We start from the raw sequence: 20,312 nt of genomic DNA, 5'->3' as shown, positions 1-20,312 counted from the left end.
CCTGGGTGAGCAGGCAGAGGGGCCCTGGGTGAGCAGGCAGAGGGGCACTGGGTGAGCAGGCAGAGGGGCCCTGGGTGAACAGCATGAGCTCCGCCATCACAGGACTAAGCAGCCCAGAAGAGCCAGGAACAACTGGAAGGAAGTGGTCAAGCTGTCCGAAGCCCTGGTTTCTACCTTCCCAGCCTGGCCAGGCTCCCTGCCCATGAGGACAGTCATGTCCCCACCCCTCCCCGCCTCTGCTGCAAAGGGGTGGGGAGCACTGAGGCGCTTCCTCTCCTGGGCCAGCATCTGAGTGATAAGAACACAGAAGCTAGTTCTGCCTGTGGCTGGCAACATGAAGGACGAAGTGGCTCTTCTGGCTACCGTCACCCTCGCGGGAGTTCTGTTGCAAGGTGGGCTGGCTCCTGTCTGGGAGGTGGGTGGATCTTACACCCTGCAGCCTGCTCTCTTCAGGCTCCTGGGATAGGGAATTGGGGTGCTCACAGGCCTAGGCTCAGGTGAAGGACAAGAGGCGTCTAGGCTAGGCTCCTGGTATTTAAGAGCTGTTGTGTAGTCTTGGGTGTTGGAGGGCCTGTCCCAGCTGAGGAGTCCCCCACTTCCCAGGACTGGGGATGAAGTCCCTAAGGAGTATCTACAGGGGAGGACCAGGTGAAGGATGGCCACCCTGCAGAGGGACCACTTGAGGTGCCTGCATTGTGGTGGGAGCTGGTATCTGTTTGGGAGTACGATGACTAGTGGAATAGCTATGGGCTTAGGTTGGGAGAGTCCCAACTCCAGGCATCTGGAGCCCGGTATCTGCCAGACTTAAGGCTGGGTCCATGATATCTAAACAGAAACTGAGACAAGAATTTATACCATTGTGTGGTGGTACTGAGACCCAAGCTAGACTGACTCGGGCTTGGGGCAGAGAGAGTCCTTTCTGGCTGATTCTGTAGAGTGGAAACCAGGGTCCCTTAGCCACAGAATGTGTGCTTCCTTGTTCCTTAAAGAATACAGCCAATTCTGTCCTGGTCCATTGCCTACGCAGGGGCTGAAAGACTGGGGTCCAGATCTGCAGAACGGGATGTGGGCATTTGCCTGTGCTTTGCAAGTCAAATCTTTAAGGAGTAAAGTCTTCTAAGGTTCCTCCCACCGACAGGTGTTTCAGGCGCATCACCCTAGTCAATCAACCCTCAGGCCTACAGGGCCTCTCCATTGAACACCGCTGATGGGGCAGGTGGGAGAAGGGCATTAGAAGGGAGTCGCTCAGCGAGAGGCAAGGAGAAGGGAACTGGGGGACGGATCCCGCCCCAGGTCTGCGGAGCACCACACCTGACTCCCACACCCCCACGGCCGCAGCCTACTTCTCCCTACAGGTGATCTCTGCGCGAAGGGCTTTCCACGTGTCGCCGCCGCTCACCTCTGGCCCTCCCGAGTTCGAGCGCGTCTTCCGAGCCCAGTGAGCGCGGCGGGTCCGGGCGGGTTCGGGTGTCAGCCAAGGCGGGCCACGCGCTCACCCAGCCCACCCCTCGCAGGGTAAACTGCAGCGAGTACTTTCCGCTGTTCCTCGCCACACTCTGGGTCGCCGGCATCTTCTTCCACGAAGGTGCGGGGCAGCGTGGGGGCACACTCGGGGGGTTGGGGGGGCGGTGATCCCGGATGGCGGGAGCTCGTGCTCACCGCGCCGCCTCGCCTCGAATCTCGCAGGCGCCGCAGCCCTGTGCGGACTGTTCTACCTGTTCGCGCGCCTCCGCTATTTCCAGGGATACGCGCGCTCGGCGCAGCTCAGGTAACTCTGGCCGGACTTCCGGGAAAGCACTGCAGGGGAGGGTCGCTCCCCGACGCGGCTCTAAGGGTGGGAGGCGGCGATCGGCCACAGGGGACCCAGGGAAAGAGATCTGGGGACAGCGGGTGGGTGGACCTAGCCCTAGCGAGCCGGTCCAGCCCGGAGTGGGAGGGGCTTGAGCCTGCGGGGCTGGCCTAGTCTGGAGGGGTAGGGCCTAGGCCTGGGGGCAGTCCTGGCACGGAGGGGGCGGGGCCTTTGCGTGTAGGGCGGGGGCCTTGGCTCCGCTCCCGCTGAGCGCCGCCCGCAGGCTGACACCCCTCTACGCGAGCGCGCGCGCACTCTGGCTGCTGGTGGCGATGGCTGCACTGGGCTTGCTAGTCCACTTCCTCCCCGGCACGCTACGGACCGCGCTCTTCAGATGGCTCCAGGTGTTCCTGCCGATGGCCTGAGGCGAAGGCCCTCCGAGTCAGCAGGAACTGGAGATCTTCGAACAAAACGCTGGGGTGCCCGCCTCCGAATCCCAGTTTTTAATTAAAAGTTCCCACGACGGTTCCGTCTGCATTCTCTGGGTCTGAGAGGGTCGCTTACCGCAGCCTGGAGAGCCCAAACCCCACACAGATGCAGCCAGGCTTTGGGAGGCTTGGATAGGCTAGCATAGGCAGGCTTGGATTCGATCTTCTCACTGTACTGTTTTCTAGACAACACCTTGCCTGCGCAGCTCCCTCTGCCTTGACATTTCTTTCCAGAGATAGCCACCCTTCACCCACCTTTCTGTACTTGGGGCTCACCTTCCTCACAGGCTGAGCCTCAGGTGTTGGATTCTATCTTGTATGCCTTTTTTTTTCTCTTTTTTTGGTTTTTCGAGACAGGGTTTCTCTGTGTAGCCCTGGCTGTCCTGGAACTCACTCTGTAGACCAGGCTGGCCTCGAACCCAGAAATCCACCTGTCTCTGCCTCCCAAGTGCTGGGATTAAAGGCGTGTGCCACCATTGCCCGGCCTTGTATGCCTTCTTGTCCCCAACACCCAGCCCTGACTTCACAACTAGAACCAGTCAGTCTTTTCCTAAGTGAGATCTGGGTCCCTGTTTTTGATCAGTGCTGGATCTCCAAATAGAGATCAGTGTAGTGTTCAGGACACCCCAGCTACGGCCACACAGCAGTGAGCGTGGCCAAAAAATGTCGTCAGTGATAGGTTCTCTCAAGTGGATCTCTGGATGCTTGGAGAGGACCAGACTCTGGTAGGCCTACTGACAATCCATCTCAAAATGGCTTTTAACCTACCTGGCCAGCAAAAATGCTTCTTAAACAGGCCTAACAGTGTGTGGGGAAAGCCCTCAGGTGGGAGGAGATGGCCCATTTATTTTAGAGATGACCACTGTATGAACCAGGTGTTGTGGTTCAGAGTTGCAATCCTAGTAATTGAGAAGCTGAGGCATAAATTCAAGGCCAGCTTGGGCTACAGTGAGTTCCAGGGCTCCCTGACTGCCTCAGTCCCTTTCCAACAGTGTGGCCCGCCCCCTCACACACACACACACACACCAAGATCTTATTATATGAGACAAGCAGGGACAAAGATACTAAGGACTAGGTGGGGGCACAGGGGGAGGGGAGGGGACAATGTCAAATTGTGGAACACTCCCCCCCCAGGCACTCGGGGGGGTGGGGGCTCAGGTCTGTACAATAGTTGTGCTGGGTGATGTGATGCTAGACCGAGAGGATCTGAGAACGTGTTGGACGAGAATTCCTATAGGATAAGTAGGCACAAGTTTGGGTGCATGAAGCCTCCAGTTACAGACTCAGTGGTCACGACCTTCCTGCTAAGTAAAGATGATGTTCCGTTGAGGTGTGCCCAACAGACACTTGACATGGTAAAGGAGGGTCTGGGACTTAGTCCTTGGCATGACAGAGGTCAAAGTCACCTTCACCAAGTAACCTGCCAAGAGCCAGCCAACTGTGGAGAATAGGCTCGCAGCACAGGTGAGCCGGCCTTCCCCCTCCCCCTCCCAACCACCAGCAAGTTTTGGGAACCCAAGATGATAGGCCGAATGCAGGCAGGCAACATGCAAACGCCTGGCCAGAACTGGGAACATTCACCTATGAGACACATACTTCATTAACCCTTTATTACAAGTCACGCTCTTATAGAAGTATATGCGAACTTACGTGAAAAAATCAAATGTATCCAAGAATAAAAAACACAGCACATAAAGTAGTGTATGCATTCCAGTGTTTGCACCGCCCATGGCGGGCACCCAAGAAAAAGCTCTTCTAACGGCCTGGCTCAAGACCACCGGCCAGGGGCAAACGGTTCGGTTCAGTTCTTTTTGGGCGGCAGCAGGCCGGCCCTCAGGCACAGTGTGGGGGCCGCCTGCCTCTCCCGCGGCCCGGCGGGCAGGAGCAGCACCAGCTTCTGGGGCCTCCGGGCCAGCGGTGAACCCCAGGCCAGCCCGAGCCGCCTGCCAGGCAGAACCCTCCAGGTGGGGTGGATATGCCTGGTCCTCTGGGGCAGCAGCAGCAGTAGCAGCGACACCCTCGGAACCGTGGGCTCCAGAGCCGGCCACAGAGCACCCTTGGAAGCCTTCTAGTCGGCCTTTTTCAGAAAGATCTGGAAGAGTCGGGCTCGGGATGAGCAGGAGACTTGGGACTTCTTATGGTCTAGCTGCTTAGTCCCATCCCAGCCAATCTTACCTCACTCAAAATGACCCACACCGGGGAGTCAGTCTGAATGGAGAGACGTAGTGCTTCCAGGGGGCCAAAGGCAGGATCCACTTCTCCTTCAGCTACACCCTTGTAGAAGGAGCCTGTGGGAGCGCGGTGCCTAGATGTAAACAGGAAAGCAACACCCAAAAGCCCAGCCCACACGGGCCTGCCCTACTCACCAATCTGGAGGTAGCCGTCTGGGCTCCTAGGGTACCGGAGAGTGGCTGAGCGGCCCTCCTGAAGGGCCTCCTTCTCTGACTGGGGGTTCTAAAGGGCAAAGCAGCAGGGTTGGCATGTCTGGCCAGAAGGAGACGCTGTCAGCTCCCACCCACAGCACGCCCATACTCACATCAAAGGGCAGCACCTCCACGGAAGTGTTGAAGAGCTTATCTTCTGGGTGCTCAATGTTCCCGCTTCGGAAGAAGAACCTACAGACGCCAAGCAGGCCCCGTGAGCTGCTGTAGAAATGAGGTACGGCCCAGACCCACTGTCCAGGCCCAGCAGAGAGAAGGCCACACCTGGGCTAGGAATATATTAGATGGGTAACCGGGTGCTGGGGGAGGTGAGGCACCATCTTGGACAGTCCATGGGCTGTGCAAGGAAGCCAGGGTCTTACCCTGAGACGGTGCTAACAGGTGTCATTACATATTAAAGATCGACCTGCCTAAGTCCACACAAGATAAGAAGTACTATTATGGGTAGTGCTGTTCAATAAGGAAACCCCATGGGGTAAGATGGGGCAAATAGTTACCTCAGGGGTTATAGAAGGAGTACCTAAAGACCCAGGAATCTAGCCTGAGGCCTCTAATTGGTGTTCGCCCTGTCCTCTTTCCCAGGGAGCACTGACCGCTCAAGGCGCAGTGGCTGGAAGAAGCGGAACCGGATAAAGTCTCCCGCGGCAGGTGTGAAGGCCCAGAAGAAATCTTCCCGCAAGTAGGCCTTCTCCAGGGTGAAATGCTGGTACGTCTTGAGGCTCGTGCTCACCTCCGCCGGCGGGTTCACATGCTCCTTCCGGAGAGCATGCTTTCCAAAGTCTTTATCCTGGGGAGGTACAGCGGGCATGAGTGCCACCCTCCAGTCCTGCCACCACCACGCTCGGTCCACACCGCGCCACACCGCACCTTCAGTTTCTGGATTTTGCCCGCCAGTGACGAGTGAGTGCCCACATGCTGGAAAAGGGACGGCTTGAAGCGGATCCGGAGGTTGGCCTTCTGCCGATCACAATGTTTCTGTGAACAGATTGGCGCCTTAGGGTTCAGCTCAGCCCACACTCAAGGATGTGGGCCTGTCCTTAGGATAACCAGATTTCCTCAGCCAGCAGTGTCCACTCCTTGCTATAGAGGCATAGCCAGGAACACAGTGTGAGCTGGCAGCTGGGGACCCGCCTTCTTTCCCTGTGCTGATTCCAAGTAACCCCTCCTCACCGCATCCTTCTCAGGGTTGCAGACTTTCACCCACAGGATGTGGTCCAGGAGCCAGTCTATGGGCTTGTCTCGGTAGAACATGAGGATGAATTCCACAATCAGGCTCAGATCCAGTGACTTGAACATCTTCCCTGAGGGAGGAAATCAGGGAAGGGCTCTGAGTGGGGAGTACCACTAACCCTGTTCCTTCACCCCTGAGGGAAACCTGTGGAATGTCTCACAACAAACCTAGTGGGTAGACTTTGGGCATGTATAGACCCAAGAAGACAGGGCAGGGCTGGGGTCTCTGGGACGTCCTCATACAGAGGGCACTTCCAGCAAAGCTCACTAGCAAGGTATTGGGGCTGAGAGATGGTAGACAGAGGGGCGCAGGTGGGGCCAGCATAGGAGTCGCCTACCAATGAAGCCCAACTGCGAGAACTCCAGGATCATCCAGTCCTCGGAGGGCTGCTGGAGGGCAAAGTTCTTCATAGTGCTCAAGTAGTTGGGCTTGGCTACAATGTCATCCTCCAGCTGCAGAGAGGAACAGAAGGGAGCTGGGACTCGGGATTGGCCAAGAGCATTAGTGGGTCCCTCACCCAAGTGGGACCCTGTGCAGAGGAGGCAAGGGTGAGCAGCAGGTCAAGGCTCGCTGCTCAGGTCTGTCAGGGTTCAGGTCAGGCAGGAGAAAAGCTTCAGGCTGACCTGCACATAGTAGATGCCTTTGGACTGTGCATACATCATGAGGAAGCAGTAATCGAGGTTCTGTTTGGTCCTCCACCTGTGGGCCAGGAGGAGGAGCCTCAGAGGCAGAGATAATTCCACCTCCAGTGGCCTACCGCAGAGAGGACCCACTCTGCCCACTCCCCACCCCACCCATCACACAGGGTCCTCCGAGGAGACAATGATGCTCTTGAGGGCACAGAATATATAGTACCTGACTCTCTCCTTGGGGTCCCCAAAGGACTCTCGAAGGCGGGAGAAGTCAGGGTAGAAGTGAGGGGAAGGGGAGATGACTTCCAGGAGCCCAGACTGGATCTCTGTGGGGAACCTAGGTGTGGAGGAAGACCCAGTGGGTGTGCAGCCTCCAAGGGTGGGAGCTCTGCAGACCTGCCTCTAAGCAGATGCCCCTCTTCCACTAGCCTACTGAGGCCCTGGGGCTTCAGAAAGGGCAAGGCCCTCACCTCCTTCCCCTCTTTTCACTGAGAAGGGACGCCCCTCCCCACACAAGGCAGACCACCCTCCTCCAGCAACCTTTCCCAGTTGCCTGTACTCACAAGGCCTTGATGTTCTCTGTCACTGCCGAAGTGTACTGTGGGTCAGTCTGTGGGAAGACCCAGGACATTTAGCTTAGCTAGCACCCCAAATAGTCTGGGGGGGGAGGGTCGGGCAGGAGTGCGGACTTCAGATGTCCCCATATACGGGAGTGAGGCTCCCCTGTCCTAAGAGCCCAGTGGGGTGGGGCTGAGGGCTGGGCCTTGCTGTGGTCACAGTTACCTCAGAAAACAGCCTATTGAGATACAAGCAGGTGTTGAAGGGAACCAGTCTCTCCACAAGAGGGCGCATCTTTCCTTTTAACTTTTTGTCTTGATCCATTTGTGCATGAAACTTATGACTACAATTCTGATTGTCATTCCCCCACCCCGCGCCTCCCTCTCCCTCTCCCGCCCCCCTACGTCATTCTGATTTTTTTTTTTAATTCATATATCCCCAGGCCCTGGACTACTTGCCTCGGCGATCAGCACCACGATGACTGAGTCTTCCTTCTCCTGTGGACTCAGTTCCGAGATGAGCGAGTGCAGTGTGTCAGTCAAGTACGAGTGCACCTCGCGCCGTACGCTCGGAATGCCCATCACCACGGACACTGCAGGGGCGCGGAGGAGTGACACTGGACAGGGCTCCGGGGGACAGCCTCTCTGCCCGCCACTCGCCCCTCCCAGGCCACGCCCATACCTCCGGTGCGGCCCTGGCCCACTCGCACTGCGGGCTGCAGACTGCTCTCCTTAGCCAGCAGGTGCGGCAGATGGTGGAAGACGGTGGGCAGATGAAGTACGTGCCTGTGCGAGACGTTCCACGGCTTCAGTCGCGGATCCTCTGGGTGGTTGAGAAAGGCACAGGTGAGATTTTGCTGGGTCTGAAGACAGCGCAATTCTGCAGCCTTCCACCCACCCCACCCCGCTGGAGCTCACCTGTTAGGCGGCCCCAAGTGCGATTGCCTTCTCCGTCCCGCAGCGCTTGCCTCTCGGACACTGCCCTCTTGATTTCTTCCAGCACCAGGTTTAGCTCCTTGGAGCGCTTCAGGCTCTCTTGCTCAGCCGCGTGCAAACGGTCTCGCAGAGCCAGGAATTCGCGCTGGTAAATGTCCACCACGTCACCTGTTGGAGAGTAGGGAGGTGGCACACACAGGTTAATACCAGGAAATAGCCCTTTCCGCAGACCCAGTTCCTGTCATCACTGACCGCCTGTTTGCAAGAGCAAACCTGTAAGGGAAGGGTATGCCTGCCACACCCCAACTCCCTCGAGGCACGTTACCAGTGCATGTGAAGTTACACTGATGCTCAGCCTGGGACTGAAAAGCCCCCAGCAAGAAGATTATCGCTCCCTCCACCTGTTATTGCATCCCTTAATGCGGATACATAGGAATAAGGATACCTTGTATAAGGTGGGAAGGGGGTACGATCTCCTCCCAGTTCTGAGCACAGGCTGGAACAGCCTGCCTGAATGAATCGTCTCCACCCACTGGCTCCCAAAATCCCCTCTTGCTTTTGCAGCCTGTGCCCCTTGCTGGGAGTCAGACATCAAGAGTCGCATCCTGAGTACAAGGACACAGTCCTTCCTCAAGGAGCACCCAAACCCCGGCCAGCCTTCTACTCCTCTCCTGTCCTCTTCCAAGGCTTGGAGAACAGACAACCCCATTCTGAAGTCCCCATGAGCACTGTCAGCCTCCTCAGAATCTAGCCCTCAGGGACTGAGCCTGGGCATAGGACCTGTGACTATGTGTTCCTGTGGGAGGGTGTGGGGGGAGGGACTGCTCCTCCATCATGGTTGTCACTAATTGCTCATTCCCCGAGTTCTTTCCATCTCACACCCACCCCCCAGCCCAGTCCACCTTCGTGCTCAGATCAACAGATGAAGGTGACTAGCCCAGGAGCCTCTAACTAGCAGGCGCCCCCCCCAACCTCAAATGACTCCAGAGCTGGTAGTAGCTGGGCCCAGATATGAGCAGTGCAGAAGTACCTGGGACCCCGAGTGGAGCTGTGAATGTGGAGAAGAGTCCCGAGGGTGAGAACCACCTGGCCTCATTGGTCTAGCAGGGATCAAGAACAAGAGGGATAAACCGTATTTCGGTGGCAAGGGGCCAGCAGCTCCTGCCAGCCTGGGCGTTCAAGGCCTTTGGCTGGCTGGCTTCTACCCTCTTTATTAGCTATCACATATGCCTCCCTCTCCTTTGTCAAATGTCTAGCTTCTGCACAAGCTGTTTCTTCTGTCTGAATCCCACATGATCTGACCTAGCCGTCAAGGCCTTGTCTAGGAAGCCTTTCTGACTCCCATCGTATCACCAGGCGCCAAATCCTTGGCTGGGCAAAGCATCCCCAGAAAGGCCTTGGAGGGAGCAATCCCTGATGTCTGTAAGCCAAAGGTGAAGCTCAAGGCAAGTTGAGTCCCTTCGGGACACACTCCCTCCTGCCAGCCACCGAGGCAGAGGTCTGAGTGTTACTTAAGTCACAGGCGAGGAGCGCAGAGGAAGAGAGAGGCTCCAAGACAGGCGAGCCAAATGGATTCGGTTGAGGCATTCCTTACCTGAACAGTGACACCCATTCTCAATCTTATACCCTGTCTTATCCTAAGCTAAAGTTCCAGGTCACACCCAGGTTTAGGGACAGCCCCGAAGGAGGAAAAAGAGGGAATCAAGTTACAGGGTCTGTGAGACTCAGAGCTGGGCTCAGGGGCCAAGTTACCCTGGAAACCTGACCCTTGAACACCGAGAGAGAGCCCGCCCCAAGCTTGCCCTCCCAGCCCTGGGCTACACCCACAGCTGACTGAGTTGAGGGCTAGAGGTACCCAGGCTATCAGAGCCAGCCAGGGAAGTAGTTCACAGTGGCACAGACAGACAGGTGCCTTCCACAGCCTGGATGGGAAGTCCTTGCTCTCTCTTCATAGTGAAGCTAACGGGCAGCCTGTGCCACACTGGCAGTGTCCCAAGCAGCACTGAGCTGAGGCCGTGGAAGAGAACAGGGAAGTAACACTGGTCTAACAAGAGTGTATGTTTCCACCAGACCTACTCTGTTCTGGAAGTAAGCCGAGCCTCAGTCAACTGCCTCAGGTGGGTCATGCTGGGTAGCAGGTCCCTGAACCTTCCTGATCATCCAGGCCTGGGCATGGCTGATCCCTAGCCTGGCCTCCCTTCCTTCTCAGGCCTGTGCTGTCTGTTTACCAGCAGGTAATGGGCCCCTTGGGTTCCTGGGTCTAGCTACCACCCACACACCAATTCTGCTGTTGTTTCTCAGAACCCCACAGGCCCTTTCCCTTAGCATCAGCATACCGTACTCTTCTGGCCCTGTGCTGCCTGCTCTTGCTGCCTGTAAGAGCCCGGTGATCTTATTCCCAAGTCTACTGACTTGGGAGGTCCCCTCTTGTCCTCGTACCCTTCAAATCCAGAAATTCAAGCTGTGTGATTGCCCCCCTAAAGGTTGTTCTTTTCTTTCCTTTTTTTTTTTTTTCCTTTGAGACAGGGTTTTGTGTGTGTGTGTGTGTGTGTGTGTGTGTGTGTGTACACTTGGGTGTCCAGGAATGTACACTGAAGACCAGGCTGGCCTCAAACTCAGAGATGCACCTGCCTCTACCTCCCGTGTGCTGGGATTAAAGGCATGCGCCGCTACCACCACACAGTCATGGGTTGTTCTTAAAGCTGGACCATCCTGGTACCCCACATCTCTAGTGGGCGGGATAGTGAGGTAGGTCAGTGGTAAGGGCTTGGGGACTCTTTGGTCTCTCTGGATACCTGAAGCATGTCAGGATAAGCCTTCCTAGGAAGCAGGGGACTTTGGCTTCCATCCATACCTTCCTATCCCAGGAAAGCAGGATGGACCTGGCCCGAGGTGAGGACTGCAGCAGTGACCATGCCAGAATAGACTATACAGGGTGCGGAACCTGTGATGCCCTACAAGCAGGATAATTAACACGCCCTGAGGACTACACACCACAGTGCTCCACCTGGCTCTCTCTTGGCAGAGAAAACAAATTTTGGAGCCAAGCTGGGGTATAAACCCTGTACATTGTACTTAGAGGAAATAGGCTCAGGGCCATAGGAAGGCGGTAAGCCCAGCCCAAGGTCTGCTCTCAACCTGCAAGACAGAAGGGAGTCGAGGTGGAGAGTGGCAGGTGTCCACTGTCTCCGGGTCGTGGGGTCGGTCCCTAAGGACTCTGGGAGAGCAAGGATCCAGTGAGGGCGTGGCCCTGACACTGAGAAGGACTGTGTGGCTCTGTCTCCCTGAGGTTCGAGCTCTGCAGCTGTTTGGCTGAGACTATAGTTTGATCCCTGAATGTCTGGCTGCTTCAACAGATAAAAGCCAAGGTTGGGTTTGAACCCGAGTCCTGCACCCTAGGTGCAGCTGGCCAAGTCCGAGTCTTTCTCATTCTTAACCCCGGCTCTAGGGTGACCCCTGCTCCTGCTGCCTCTTTCCTCTCTGCTTCCCCGCCTACATCCTCCCTTCCGGTTCTTTTGCTCTTCCCCTAAGTACTGGACCCTCCTCTCCTGAGCCCCATATCCGCTCCAAAGTGGAAACCAGCTTCAATCTAGTGGCCGACGGACTGGGTTTGCTGCTGAGTTGTCTGCGTGGAAGAATGAGAGAGGCCCACGGGCCAGATTCCTGACTTCTAGTCAGCTGGCCTTGCTGGATACAGCCCTCGGGGTGCACTGTCTCTTCTCTCTCCGTGCATACAGACTCCTGGGCTTGTCCACAGGAGGAAGAACTGTATCTGAGCCCTACTCTTCTCTGATCCTCTTGCTCCCCAGGCCCTCAGAATGCTAGTCTCCTGGCTTGCTCCCTGGGGAGGTATCCTAACATCAGATGGGGACATGTGACTGTCCTAGGAAGCACACGGGAACCACTACCAAAAGAGGATGAGACACAGTCTAATGGCCCTACCCACAGTGGGACAACCTGATCCCAGTTCTTCCGACATGGCTCCACTACAGCCATCATAGCCTTCCATGGCTACTCTTCCCAAGGGCTCAAAATGTACCCTTCTGGATGCCACACCCTACCTTCAGAGAACTGTCCCCTGGCCATACCCTCCCCTGATAGCTCATTCCATCCCACACTCTCTCTGTGACAGGCCCTATCGAATCTCTCCCCAGTTCAGACCTCCACTACCAGGAGGCAAGGCGGGGCTGGGCAGGCAGGAGCCTGATGCCAGGAGTTAGACTTGCCCCATGCCTCTTACTGCCCCCCCCCTCCATTTAGCATAACCTTGGGGAATAGAGAGCCTGCCTGAGGGAGGGAAAGAGCTAGCCCACCTCAGCCTGATATGACAGGAAGAACAGAAGGCAGGCAGGAAGGAAGCAGCTCAGAGCCTCCTGTGTCCAGGCTGGGTGGATCATAGTCTCTGAAATCCCCAGCTCCCACTCAGTTTAAACCATTCAACCTAGCTCAGGAGGCTTCCTAGCAGTGCTAGGACCTGTGTCCTACTCCTAAGACGGCTGGCCAGGCTGGGAGGCCATAGTGTGCAGACTGGCCGACATGCCCAAGCCTCGAAGCTGCACCAGGAAAGGCCAAGGAAACCCCACAGAGTGATCACATATCAGGGTTTCTGGGCTAGCTGTTCAAGAGGCCCTACAGAGGAACCCTGGGGCTCGGTGCCATGGAGGAGGCTGTAGGCCCCCAGGGAGCAGCGCCCACGGGAGCAGGGCTGCTGCAGAGCACAACAGTGGATGGGGCAGGGGGATGGATGCCTTGGCTCTATCTCCTCACCTGTCTCAACAATACTGTGCCTGCTCTTGTCCAAGAGCCAGCACCAGGTTCTCTGGGTACACTACCTCTGTGACCTTGTGTCTCTGCCCCTCTGTGGGAACTCCATAGGTCCTTAACTTGCCAGTGAGAGCGCCCGCCCCTGGCATGGGATAACCGCAGGCAGAGGCCAGTCCTGAGCGCCACACGGAGGCGGGGATCTGGTAACCACTCGCTCCCCTCGGCCAGGCCTGACCAGGGAATTTCGCGATGCCAAAAGCAAACAAGTGGGGCGAGCATGGGAGAGGCTCAGGTGCTCCCGGTGCGGGCTTGAGCGGGCGGCGGCGGGGTGGGGGCTCACCTTTCTGGCCGCTGAGAGCTGCGTACCAGGAGAGCGAGAGGAAGGCGCACAAGCAGAAGAGCAGCAGCGTCAGGAAGGTACCATTGCGGAGCCTCATCTCCCCCGATGCGCGGCGGGCGCCGGCGGGGCCGAGGCCGCATGGCCCGGGGGACCGGGGCCGGGGCACGGGGGCCCGGAGGCGGCGGGGGCCCCGGCCCCGGAGCGCGGAGGAGCTGCGGGCCCGGGAGAGACGGCTACGGGCAGGGCGGGAACGAGGGACGGGGGTGGAGGGTGCGTGCTAGCTGCTCCTCCGCGGTGCGCGGCGCTGGCGGCCTCGATCTGAGGCTGGGCCGGGGCCGAGCAGGGTTGGGGCAAGGCGGCAAGAGCCGCGGCCCGGCTGGATCCGGGACCGCCGCCGAGTCGACGGGCGAAGGGCGGGGCGGCCGGGATTTAAAGGGGCCGCAACACTCGCCGCCGCTGGGAGCACCGCGAGGGGGCGGGGTAGGAGGCCAGCTCCCGGGATCCCGGCGGGCCCGCCTTGGGAAGGTGGCACGCGCGTGGAATAGCGCGCCCCAGGAAAGTCGCGGCTACAGTGGTGATGAGTGAGGGTCAGCTATTGTGCAGCAGGGACAGACGGCGGAGGTGCCTGTTCCCCCAAGTCTCCTTTCAGAAGATCCCATGAGCAAGTCCCTTCACCTAGACCTTCAAGCCCTCCTCCCGACATAGAGGATCTGGCTTGGGAGGGGCCCGTTGTAGCCGAGCTGAGGTTATCTCTAGCTAGCAGGCTAGCCAGAAGTGCCCGCTGCTCTCTCTTGCGCCCACCAGTACTCCCTTCTCAGGGCATTCTCTGCTGTGCCTCATAGTATGCTACGAACCGGGGGAGGCGCTCCTACTCTGTCGAACAAGGACAATGGGCCGCTCTCAGGAGTAACAGAGCCCTTGTTTGTAGGTGTAGAGCACCCTCCGGAGCCCAGCCGACTAGCTTCCCGGTGCCAGGCATGCTGTGGGCGGGAGTCAGGCTCAACCTGTAGTTTAGAGGAGTACGGGTCCGCAGGGTGACCGGGGGCGGGGGGGGGGGCGCCTCTGGCTCCTATTTGTACAGCGCGGCGCCTCAGACTTTATTGCCTTCTCTTCTTGCACCTTCATATAAGAACTTATTACAGACTTCCCTCCATGCCTCTTCGGAACCAGGAACTGGACACACAATGAAAGGACTCGCAGAGCCAAAGCAGCCTCGGGGCATGCATTTTGGAAGCGCCAAATCTACTTCCCTTCTTGAGTCTCGTCGCCATTCAAAATGGAACCAGAAGCTACTATGTAAAATGGAGCTACTACCTAAGAGCAGAGTGGTGATGGCTACCAAGCCTGAGTTCCATCCCTCAGAATCCACAGGGGGGAAGGAATGAAATGACTGCTGCAATTGGTTCTCCGATCTCCCTATGGTGTCTATGGCACGACAATGCCATCCACGTAAATATGTATGATGTCCCGAGAGACCTTGCTTAGAATGGTGACGTGTGTGCACGCAAGGGGGGGGGTGTCGGGGAGGGGAGGTGTGATCACACACGGGGTGGGTGACGGTCTCAGTAAAGTAGAAGCTACAGTGGTGATCACGCACACGCACACGCTCGCGCGCACAATACAGTGACCCATACCCAGGAGGCAGGAGGATCCTTACGAGTTTAAGAAAGGCTTGGTCTACATTTAGAAAGCTTGGTTAGCCAAGGTTGCAGACTAAGATTCTGGGGGCAGAGTTGGGGTGGGGAGCTACAGAAGGCAAGGCACAGTCCAAAAGTCACTGTTTTACAGTGTGGAGTGACTTAGAGCAGAGTACAGCCTGATTTCCTGATTTCCACACCTGATCTTGTTGGAACCCTCTGAAGGGAAGTATCCTGGTGTGTTTTCCTGTTTTCATAGGAGTCTTCTCTGTGGTGCAAAAAAAAACAGGTCTTCATTTTAGTCATATAAAGTCTTAATTTTGTTTAAAAGACAAAACAACAACAACAAAAACAACAAATAGTGGAGCCAGCACAGTGTGTAACATGCCCCCAATTCCAGCAGCCAGACCACAAAGGCAGGAGGAGCTCTGTGAGTTCCAGGCCAGCCATAGTGAGCCCATGTTTTCATCCCCCAATCCCCCAAAACAGTTTGAGACCAGATTGATATACATAAAAAACTTAAAATTCTGAGCCGAGTGGAGCTATACAGTGGGACTGTCCTAAAAACAGATAAGGTTAGAGAGGTGGCTCAGTCGTTAAGGTAATTAACTGCTGGCTCTTCCAGAGGACCCCAGTTAGGCCCCCATCAGCCTTATCAGGTGGCTCACAGCTACCTGGAACTCCAGGTCTAAGGGAATTAGACACCTCAAAGCTCAATGTGTGGGCGTGCACGTACCTAAAAAGAAATCTAAAATCAAGCCACAAAAAGTACATCAGAGCTGGAGATGTAGCTGAGTGGTGAAGCGCTCAGCATCAACTAAAGTGGATGGTTTAAGGAAGGCGTTCTAACGGTTAAACCAGTGGATCCGAAGGAGATGAACTGTAGGTGAGTGCACGGGTCTCCTCTATCCCATTACTACCTTGGAGTAGGGGAACAGGAATAAGAGAAGGTTCCTGATGTCTAGGGAGCAGAGCCTCTGTAGAAACAGGACATTGAGGTTAGGGAGAGCCCATGTCTCAGGAGTAGAGCCTCACAGCAGCCTGGCAACCTGCAGCCTTCTCCTTTGAAAATGGCAGTGTTGTCTGGCACGTGGCCTGTTTTCCACTGTCTTTGCCTTTGTAGTAATTAATTAATCCGGGCCTGCTTGCCACCTAAAGTCCCTCTGGACACTTCCTGGCTCTGCATGTCGCCTTGCAGCTGGCAATATACCTTCACTTTCAGTTCAGCGTCAGGTTCTAGGGACCTACTCAGGGAAAACAGAGCCATATGGGCCCAGAGAAATCCTGCTTTCCTTTTCTTTTTTTTTTTAGATTTATTTATTTATTTATTTATTATACGTAAGTACACTGTAGCTGTCTTCAGACACTCCAGAAGAGGGAATCAGATCTTGTTACAGATGGTTATGAGCCACCATGTGGTTGCTGGGATTTGAACTCCAGACCTTTGGAAGAGCAGTCGGGTGCTCTTACCCACTGAGCCATCTCACCAGCCCCCCTGCTTTCCTTTTCAAAGTCCAGCTGTAGGCCTTTCCTACTTTGTTCTAGATTTTCACACAGTGAACACACAGACAGACAGACAGACAGACAGACAGACAGACAGACAGACACACACACACACACACACACACCTTCCTTTTTCAGAGTCAGTGACTCACTATGAAACCTTGGCTGGCCTGTAACTCACTATGCAGACCAGCACTGGGATTAAAAGCCTGTAGACACTCAGCTGTTATGATCACAGCCTTCAGCCCATGTTCTAGGACAGCCTTTGGAAGTAGTCTAGGGGTCCAGCCCTGGGGGTAGTCAAGAATAGAGCTAAGAGAAATAGAAGATCCAGACATGATTTCACTAGCCTTTAAGTGAAACACGTGCTGCTTTCCATTTAAGAATGGGAACCGCATCCTGTAGATTTCCCAGTCTATGTGACTGTCACAACAGAAGTCAGGGATTTCATCTACCTTAACTAGAGATGCAGTGGGGCACTTCAAAAGAATAGTTACACTCATGTTAGTGACTTAATATTTTTTTAATTTATTTATTTTTTGTGTATGAGTACACTGTCCCTCTCTTCAGACACATCAGAAGAGTGCATCAGATCCCATTGCAAATGGTTTTGAGCCACCATGTGGTTGCTAGGATTTTAACTCAGGACCTCTACAAGAGTAGTCAGTGCTCTTCTTAACCACTAAGCCATCTCACCAGCCCAGTAACTTCATATTTTTGATATTAGTCCTGCTCTAGATATTACAAGTTTAGAAGACTCATGAGTAGTTACATATGTTTTAAAAAGTGTTTTTCTGACATCTGTATTTCAGTTGTTTGTTTAGAAGGCCTTGCCTTCTAAGACATGGGTCTGTGATTATGATAAGATTGAGAGGAGGAGGTAAGAGGTTTAAGAGTCCAGGCAAGGGCTGGTGAGATGGCTCAGTGGGTAAGAGCACCCGACTGCTCTTCCGAAGGTCCGGAGTTCAAATCCCAGCAACCACATGGTAGCTCACAACTACCCGTAACGAGATCTGACACCCTCTTCTAGAGTGTCTGAAGACAGCTACAGTGTACTTACATATAATAAATAAATAAATCTTTAAAAAAAAAAAAAAAGAATCCAGGCAAGAGTAAATAGCTCAACTGTTAAGAGCACTTCTGCAAGAGGAAAAGGGTTTGATTCCCACCCTCCACTGGAAGCTCCCAAGGGAATCAGCTGCTCTCTTCTGGCCTCCCAGAGCACTGCACACATACATTCACTCAAGCAAAACACCCAAATACATTGTTTTCTTAAGATGAAAAAAATTAAAAGACAGTTCAGGGTCATCCTTGGCTACAAAGCCAGTTCAAGGCCAGCCAGGGCTTCATGAGATCCTACATATACAAACACACACTAAATTGCCCAAGAATAAGCAAAAGAGCCAGGCAGTTGCAGCACACACCCTTAATGCTAGCATTCTGGATGCAGAAGCAGGCAGATCTTTGAGTTCAAGGTCAGCCTGGCCTACACAGTGAGTTCCAAGACAGCAGGAAGTACTCAGAGAAACTTTGCTTTAAAAAAACAAACAAACATACAAAAAATATTTTTTTTAAAGATCTCTTTTATTTAGTGTATATGAGTACCCTGTAGCTGTACTGATGGTTGTGAGCCATCATGTGCTTGCTGTGAATTTGAATTCAGGACCTCTGCTGGCTCTGGTCTAAAGATTTATTTATTATTATATCTAAGTACACTGTAGCTGTCTTCAGCACATAAGAAGAAGGTGTGAGATCTCATTACAGATGGTTGTGAACCACCATGTGGTTGCTGGGATTTGAACTCAGAACCTCTGGGAGAGCAGTCAGTGCTCTTAACCGCTGAGCCAACTCTCCAGCCCAAATAAATTTTTTAAAATGGTGACATATGCTTATAGTCCCAGTACTAAGGAGACTTCAAGAGGACTGCTTCAAGTTCAAAACCAGGTTGCACTGTATAGTACGTACCAGTCCACCTGGTCTACAAAATTAAACACTGTCTCTCAAAACAAATATCAACTCAAACACAAAATGCAAACAGAATGCTTTAATGTTGATCCTCCCACTGCCATGTTAGAACCTGTGCACCATGCCCAAGGCCACAGAGACAAGGTCCATGGAGGAAGATGATCAGGAAGGTCCAGGGAAGAGGAGGGTCTCAGTGTATGTTCTCAACGTACGTACACAATGACTCTTAAAGGGACAGTGCCTCTCTTATACACATACATCCTTCCCCATCAGGGAAGATACAGAGCTCAGTGAAATCCTGGCTGCTAGGCTTACAGAAAAAGGGTTTCTCTGTGTAGCCCTGGCTGTCCTAGAACTCACTCTGTAGACCAGGCTGACCTCCAACTCAGAAGTCCGCCTGCCTCTGCCTCCCAAGTGCTGGGACAGTAGTGCCTGAGCCACTACTGCCCCGCCAGATAAAGAATCTTTACTTGTCTAGTCGGGGATTTAGTTTCCTTTGTTTTTGTTTTGATACAATGTAACCAAGGCTAGTCTTCAACTCCTGATTCTCTGGCCTCTACTTCCCAAGTGCTGTGTCTATAGTATTCATTGGTTTATTTGAGGGTTTTGTCTTGAGATCAAAAAGCAGGACAAGGAACAGGAGCTAGAGTTTACACTTACATCTCAAGATGAGCCTTCCAGCCAGCGAAGGGAGGGATTGCAGGAATGAGAGGAAGCCAGAAGACCAGCTACCAGAGAGATGCTGTTGTAGGTGAAATGCATCAAGAAACCATTACCATAGAGAAATCATTCTGAGCTGACAGCATTTGAGAACAGGCTTTTATTATTATTATTATTATTATTATTATTATTATTATTATTATTATTTAATTACTTTTTTTTTTTGGCAAGGTCTCTCTCTATGTAGCCCTGGCTGTCCTGGAACTCAATATGCAGGCCAGGCTAGGCTTGAATTCACAGAGACCTGCCCTCCTATGGTTCTCCAAGTGCTGGAAATGAAAGCTGAGCCCAGCTGAGAACAGGCTCTTACCTAACCTTCTTCATGGGTTCCAAAACAATCTCCCAGAGTGCTCTCTGCTGGAATTAGCCAGAAAATGAATCTCAGTCTTAACACCAGACAAACACAGCCGCACCCACAGGAACATTCTCACAAAAGAATTCACACATTGGGGGCTGGAGAGATGGCTCAGTGGTTAAGAGCACTGACTGCTCTTCCAGAGGTCTTGAATTTAATTCCCAGCAACCACATGGTGGCTCACAACCATCTGTAATGGATCTGATGCCCTCTTCTGGTGTGTCTGAAGATAGCAACAATGTACTCACAAAAAGTAAATTAATTTTTTTTTTTTAAAAAGAATTTACATGGCATCTTTCCTAAAAGACATTTATTTGCTTGTAATTCACCCTCATTAAGTTGATAAACAATGGTGAGGTGGCTCAGATAGCAAAGGCAGTTTCATCCCAAGGACCACATGGTGGGATAAGAGACCAGAATGCCACAAGTTGTTCTCTGACCTCCACCTGTGCACTATGGTGTACACACACACACACATAATTAAACCAAAAATATAACTAAAGTTGACATTTGAGCTGAACATGATAGCCTATGCCTTTAATACAGGCATTCAAGAGACAAGGGCAGACAGCTCTCTCTGAGTCCCAGGCCAGTTTATATTATATATAAAATGAGCTCTAAGATTCTAGCTGCCTAATACTATAAGTAGATAAAAATCTCTCGCCAGTCTGTTGCCAGGCTTCAATTTAAAATTTTCTCCTGGGGTTTTGTTGTCAAGTTCTTATCGCTGGCCTCCAGCTCAGGATCCCTTTGCCTCTGTCTCCCACATACTGGACTTACAGGCTTAATTCACAGGCCTACAATGTCACACGCACGCGCGCACACACACACACACACATACACACACACACACACACATACACACACACACACACACACACACACACACACACACACACACACACACGTGAAATGTCAGCAGAGGCTCACTGTTCTGTACCCTTATTTCCAATA

The 20,312-nt window shown here is 53.8% G+C and overlaps 2 protein-coding genes across 3 annotated transcripts; one reads left to right on the top strand and one right to left on the bottom strand.

The window, feature by feature from the left end:
- Positions 1 to 254: 254 nt before the first annotated feature.
- Positions 255 to 2,326, top strand: Ltc4s (leukotriene C4 synthase). 2 transcript variants are annotated; one of them, XM_021213749.1, is made up of 5 exons: positions 255 to 392; positions 1,356 to 1,438; positions 1,515 to 1,585; positions 1,687 to 1,768; positions 2,073 to 2,326. In XM_021213749.1, the coding sequence occupies exons 1-5, from the start codon at positions 335 to 337 to the stop codon at positions 2,298 to 2,300; spliced, it is 522 nt and encodes a 173-aa protein (XP_021069408.1). In that variant the 5' UTR covers positions 255 to 334; the 3' UTR covers positions 2,301 to 2,326. The 2 variants fall into 2 exon arrangements, with proteins under 2 accessions (XP_021069408.1, XP_021069409.1); XM_021213750.1 differs by having other exon boundaries at positions 1,339 to 1,438.
- Positions 2,327 to 3,872: 1,546 nt separating this feature from the next.
- Mgat4b (alpha-1,3-mannosyl-glycoprotein 4-beta-N-acetylglucosaminyltransferase B) lies at positions 3,873 to 13,591 on the bottom strand. The gene is made up of 15 exons (XM_021211746.1): positions 13,179 to 13,591; positions 8,057 to 8,242; positions 7,821 to 7,961; positions 7,598 to 7,731; positions 7,145 to 7,191; positions 6,805 to 6,918; positions 6,573 to 6,648; positions 6,287 to 6,401; positions 5,889 to 6,019; positions 5,586 to 5,693; positions 5,312 to 5,505; positions 4,814 to 4,892; positions 4,644 to 4,731; positions 4,453 to 4,565; positions 3,873 to 4,369 (listed from the first exon to the last, which is right to left on the bottom strand). The coding sequence occupies exons 1-15, from the start codon at positions 13,273 to 13,275 to the stop codon at positions 4,346 to 4,348; spliced, it is 1,647 nt and encodes a 548-aa protein (XP_021067405.1). The 5' UTR covers positions 13,276 to 13,591; the 3' UTR covers positions 3,873 to 4,345.
- Between the last annotated feature and the right edge of the window lie 6,721 nt (positions 13,592 to 20,312).

Source organism: Mus pahari, chromosome 14 (genome assembly GCF_900095145.1).
Source record: "Mus pahari chromosome 14, PAHARI_EIJ_v1.1, whole genome shotgun sequence".
Taxonomy (NCBI): domain Eukaryota; kingdom Metazoa; phylum Chordata; class Mammalia; order Rodentia; family Muridae; genus Mus; species Mus pahari.
Note: the sequence above shows the minus strand (reverse complement) of the source record. Positions and strands in the feature narration are given on the sequence as shown.

What these genes read in the sequence shown, in the direction of transcription:
- Ltc4s (XM_021213749.1), top strand. Translation starts at nt 335, where the DNA reads ATGAAGGACGAAGTGGCTCTTCTGGCTACCGTCACCCTCGCGGGAGTT. An exon ending in GAGCGCGTCTTCCGAGCCCA is followed by an intron (nt 1,439 to 1,514) that starts GTGAGCGCGGCG and finishes CACCCCTCGCAG; the next exon opens with GGTAAACTGCAGCGAGTACT. An exon ending in CGGCATCTTCTTCCACGAAG is followed by an intron (nt 1,586 to 1,686) that starts GTGCGGGGCAGC and finishes CGAATCTCGCAG; the next exon opens with GCGCCGCAGCCCTGTGCGGA.
- Mgat4b (XM_021211746.1), bottom strand. Translation starts at nt 13,275, where the DNA reads ATGAGGCTCCGCAATGGTACCTTCCTGACGCTGCTGCTCTTCTGCTTG. An exon ending in AGCTCTCAGCGGCCAGAAAG is followed by an intron (nt 8,243 to 13,178) that starts GTGAGCCCCCAC and finishes ACTCTCCAACAG; the next exon opens with GTGACGTGGTGGACATTTAC. An exon ending in CACTTGGGGCCGCCTAACAG is followed by an intron (nt 7,962 to 8,056) that starts GTGAGCTCCAGC and finishes TCAACCACCCAG; the next exon opens with AGGATCCGCGACTGAAGCCG.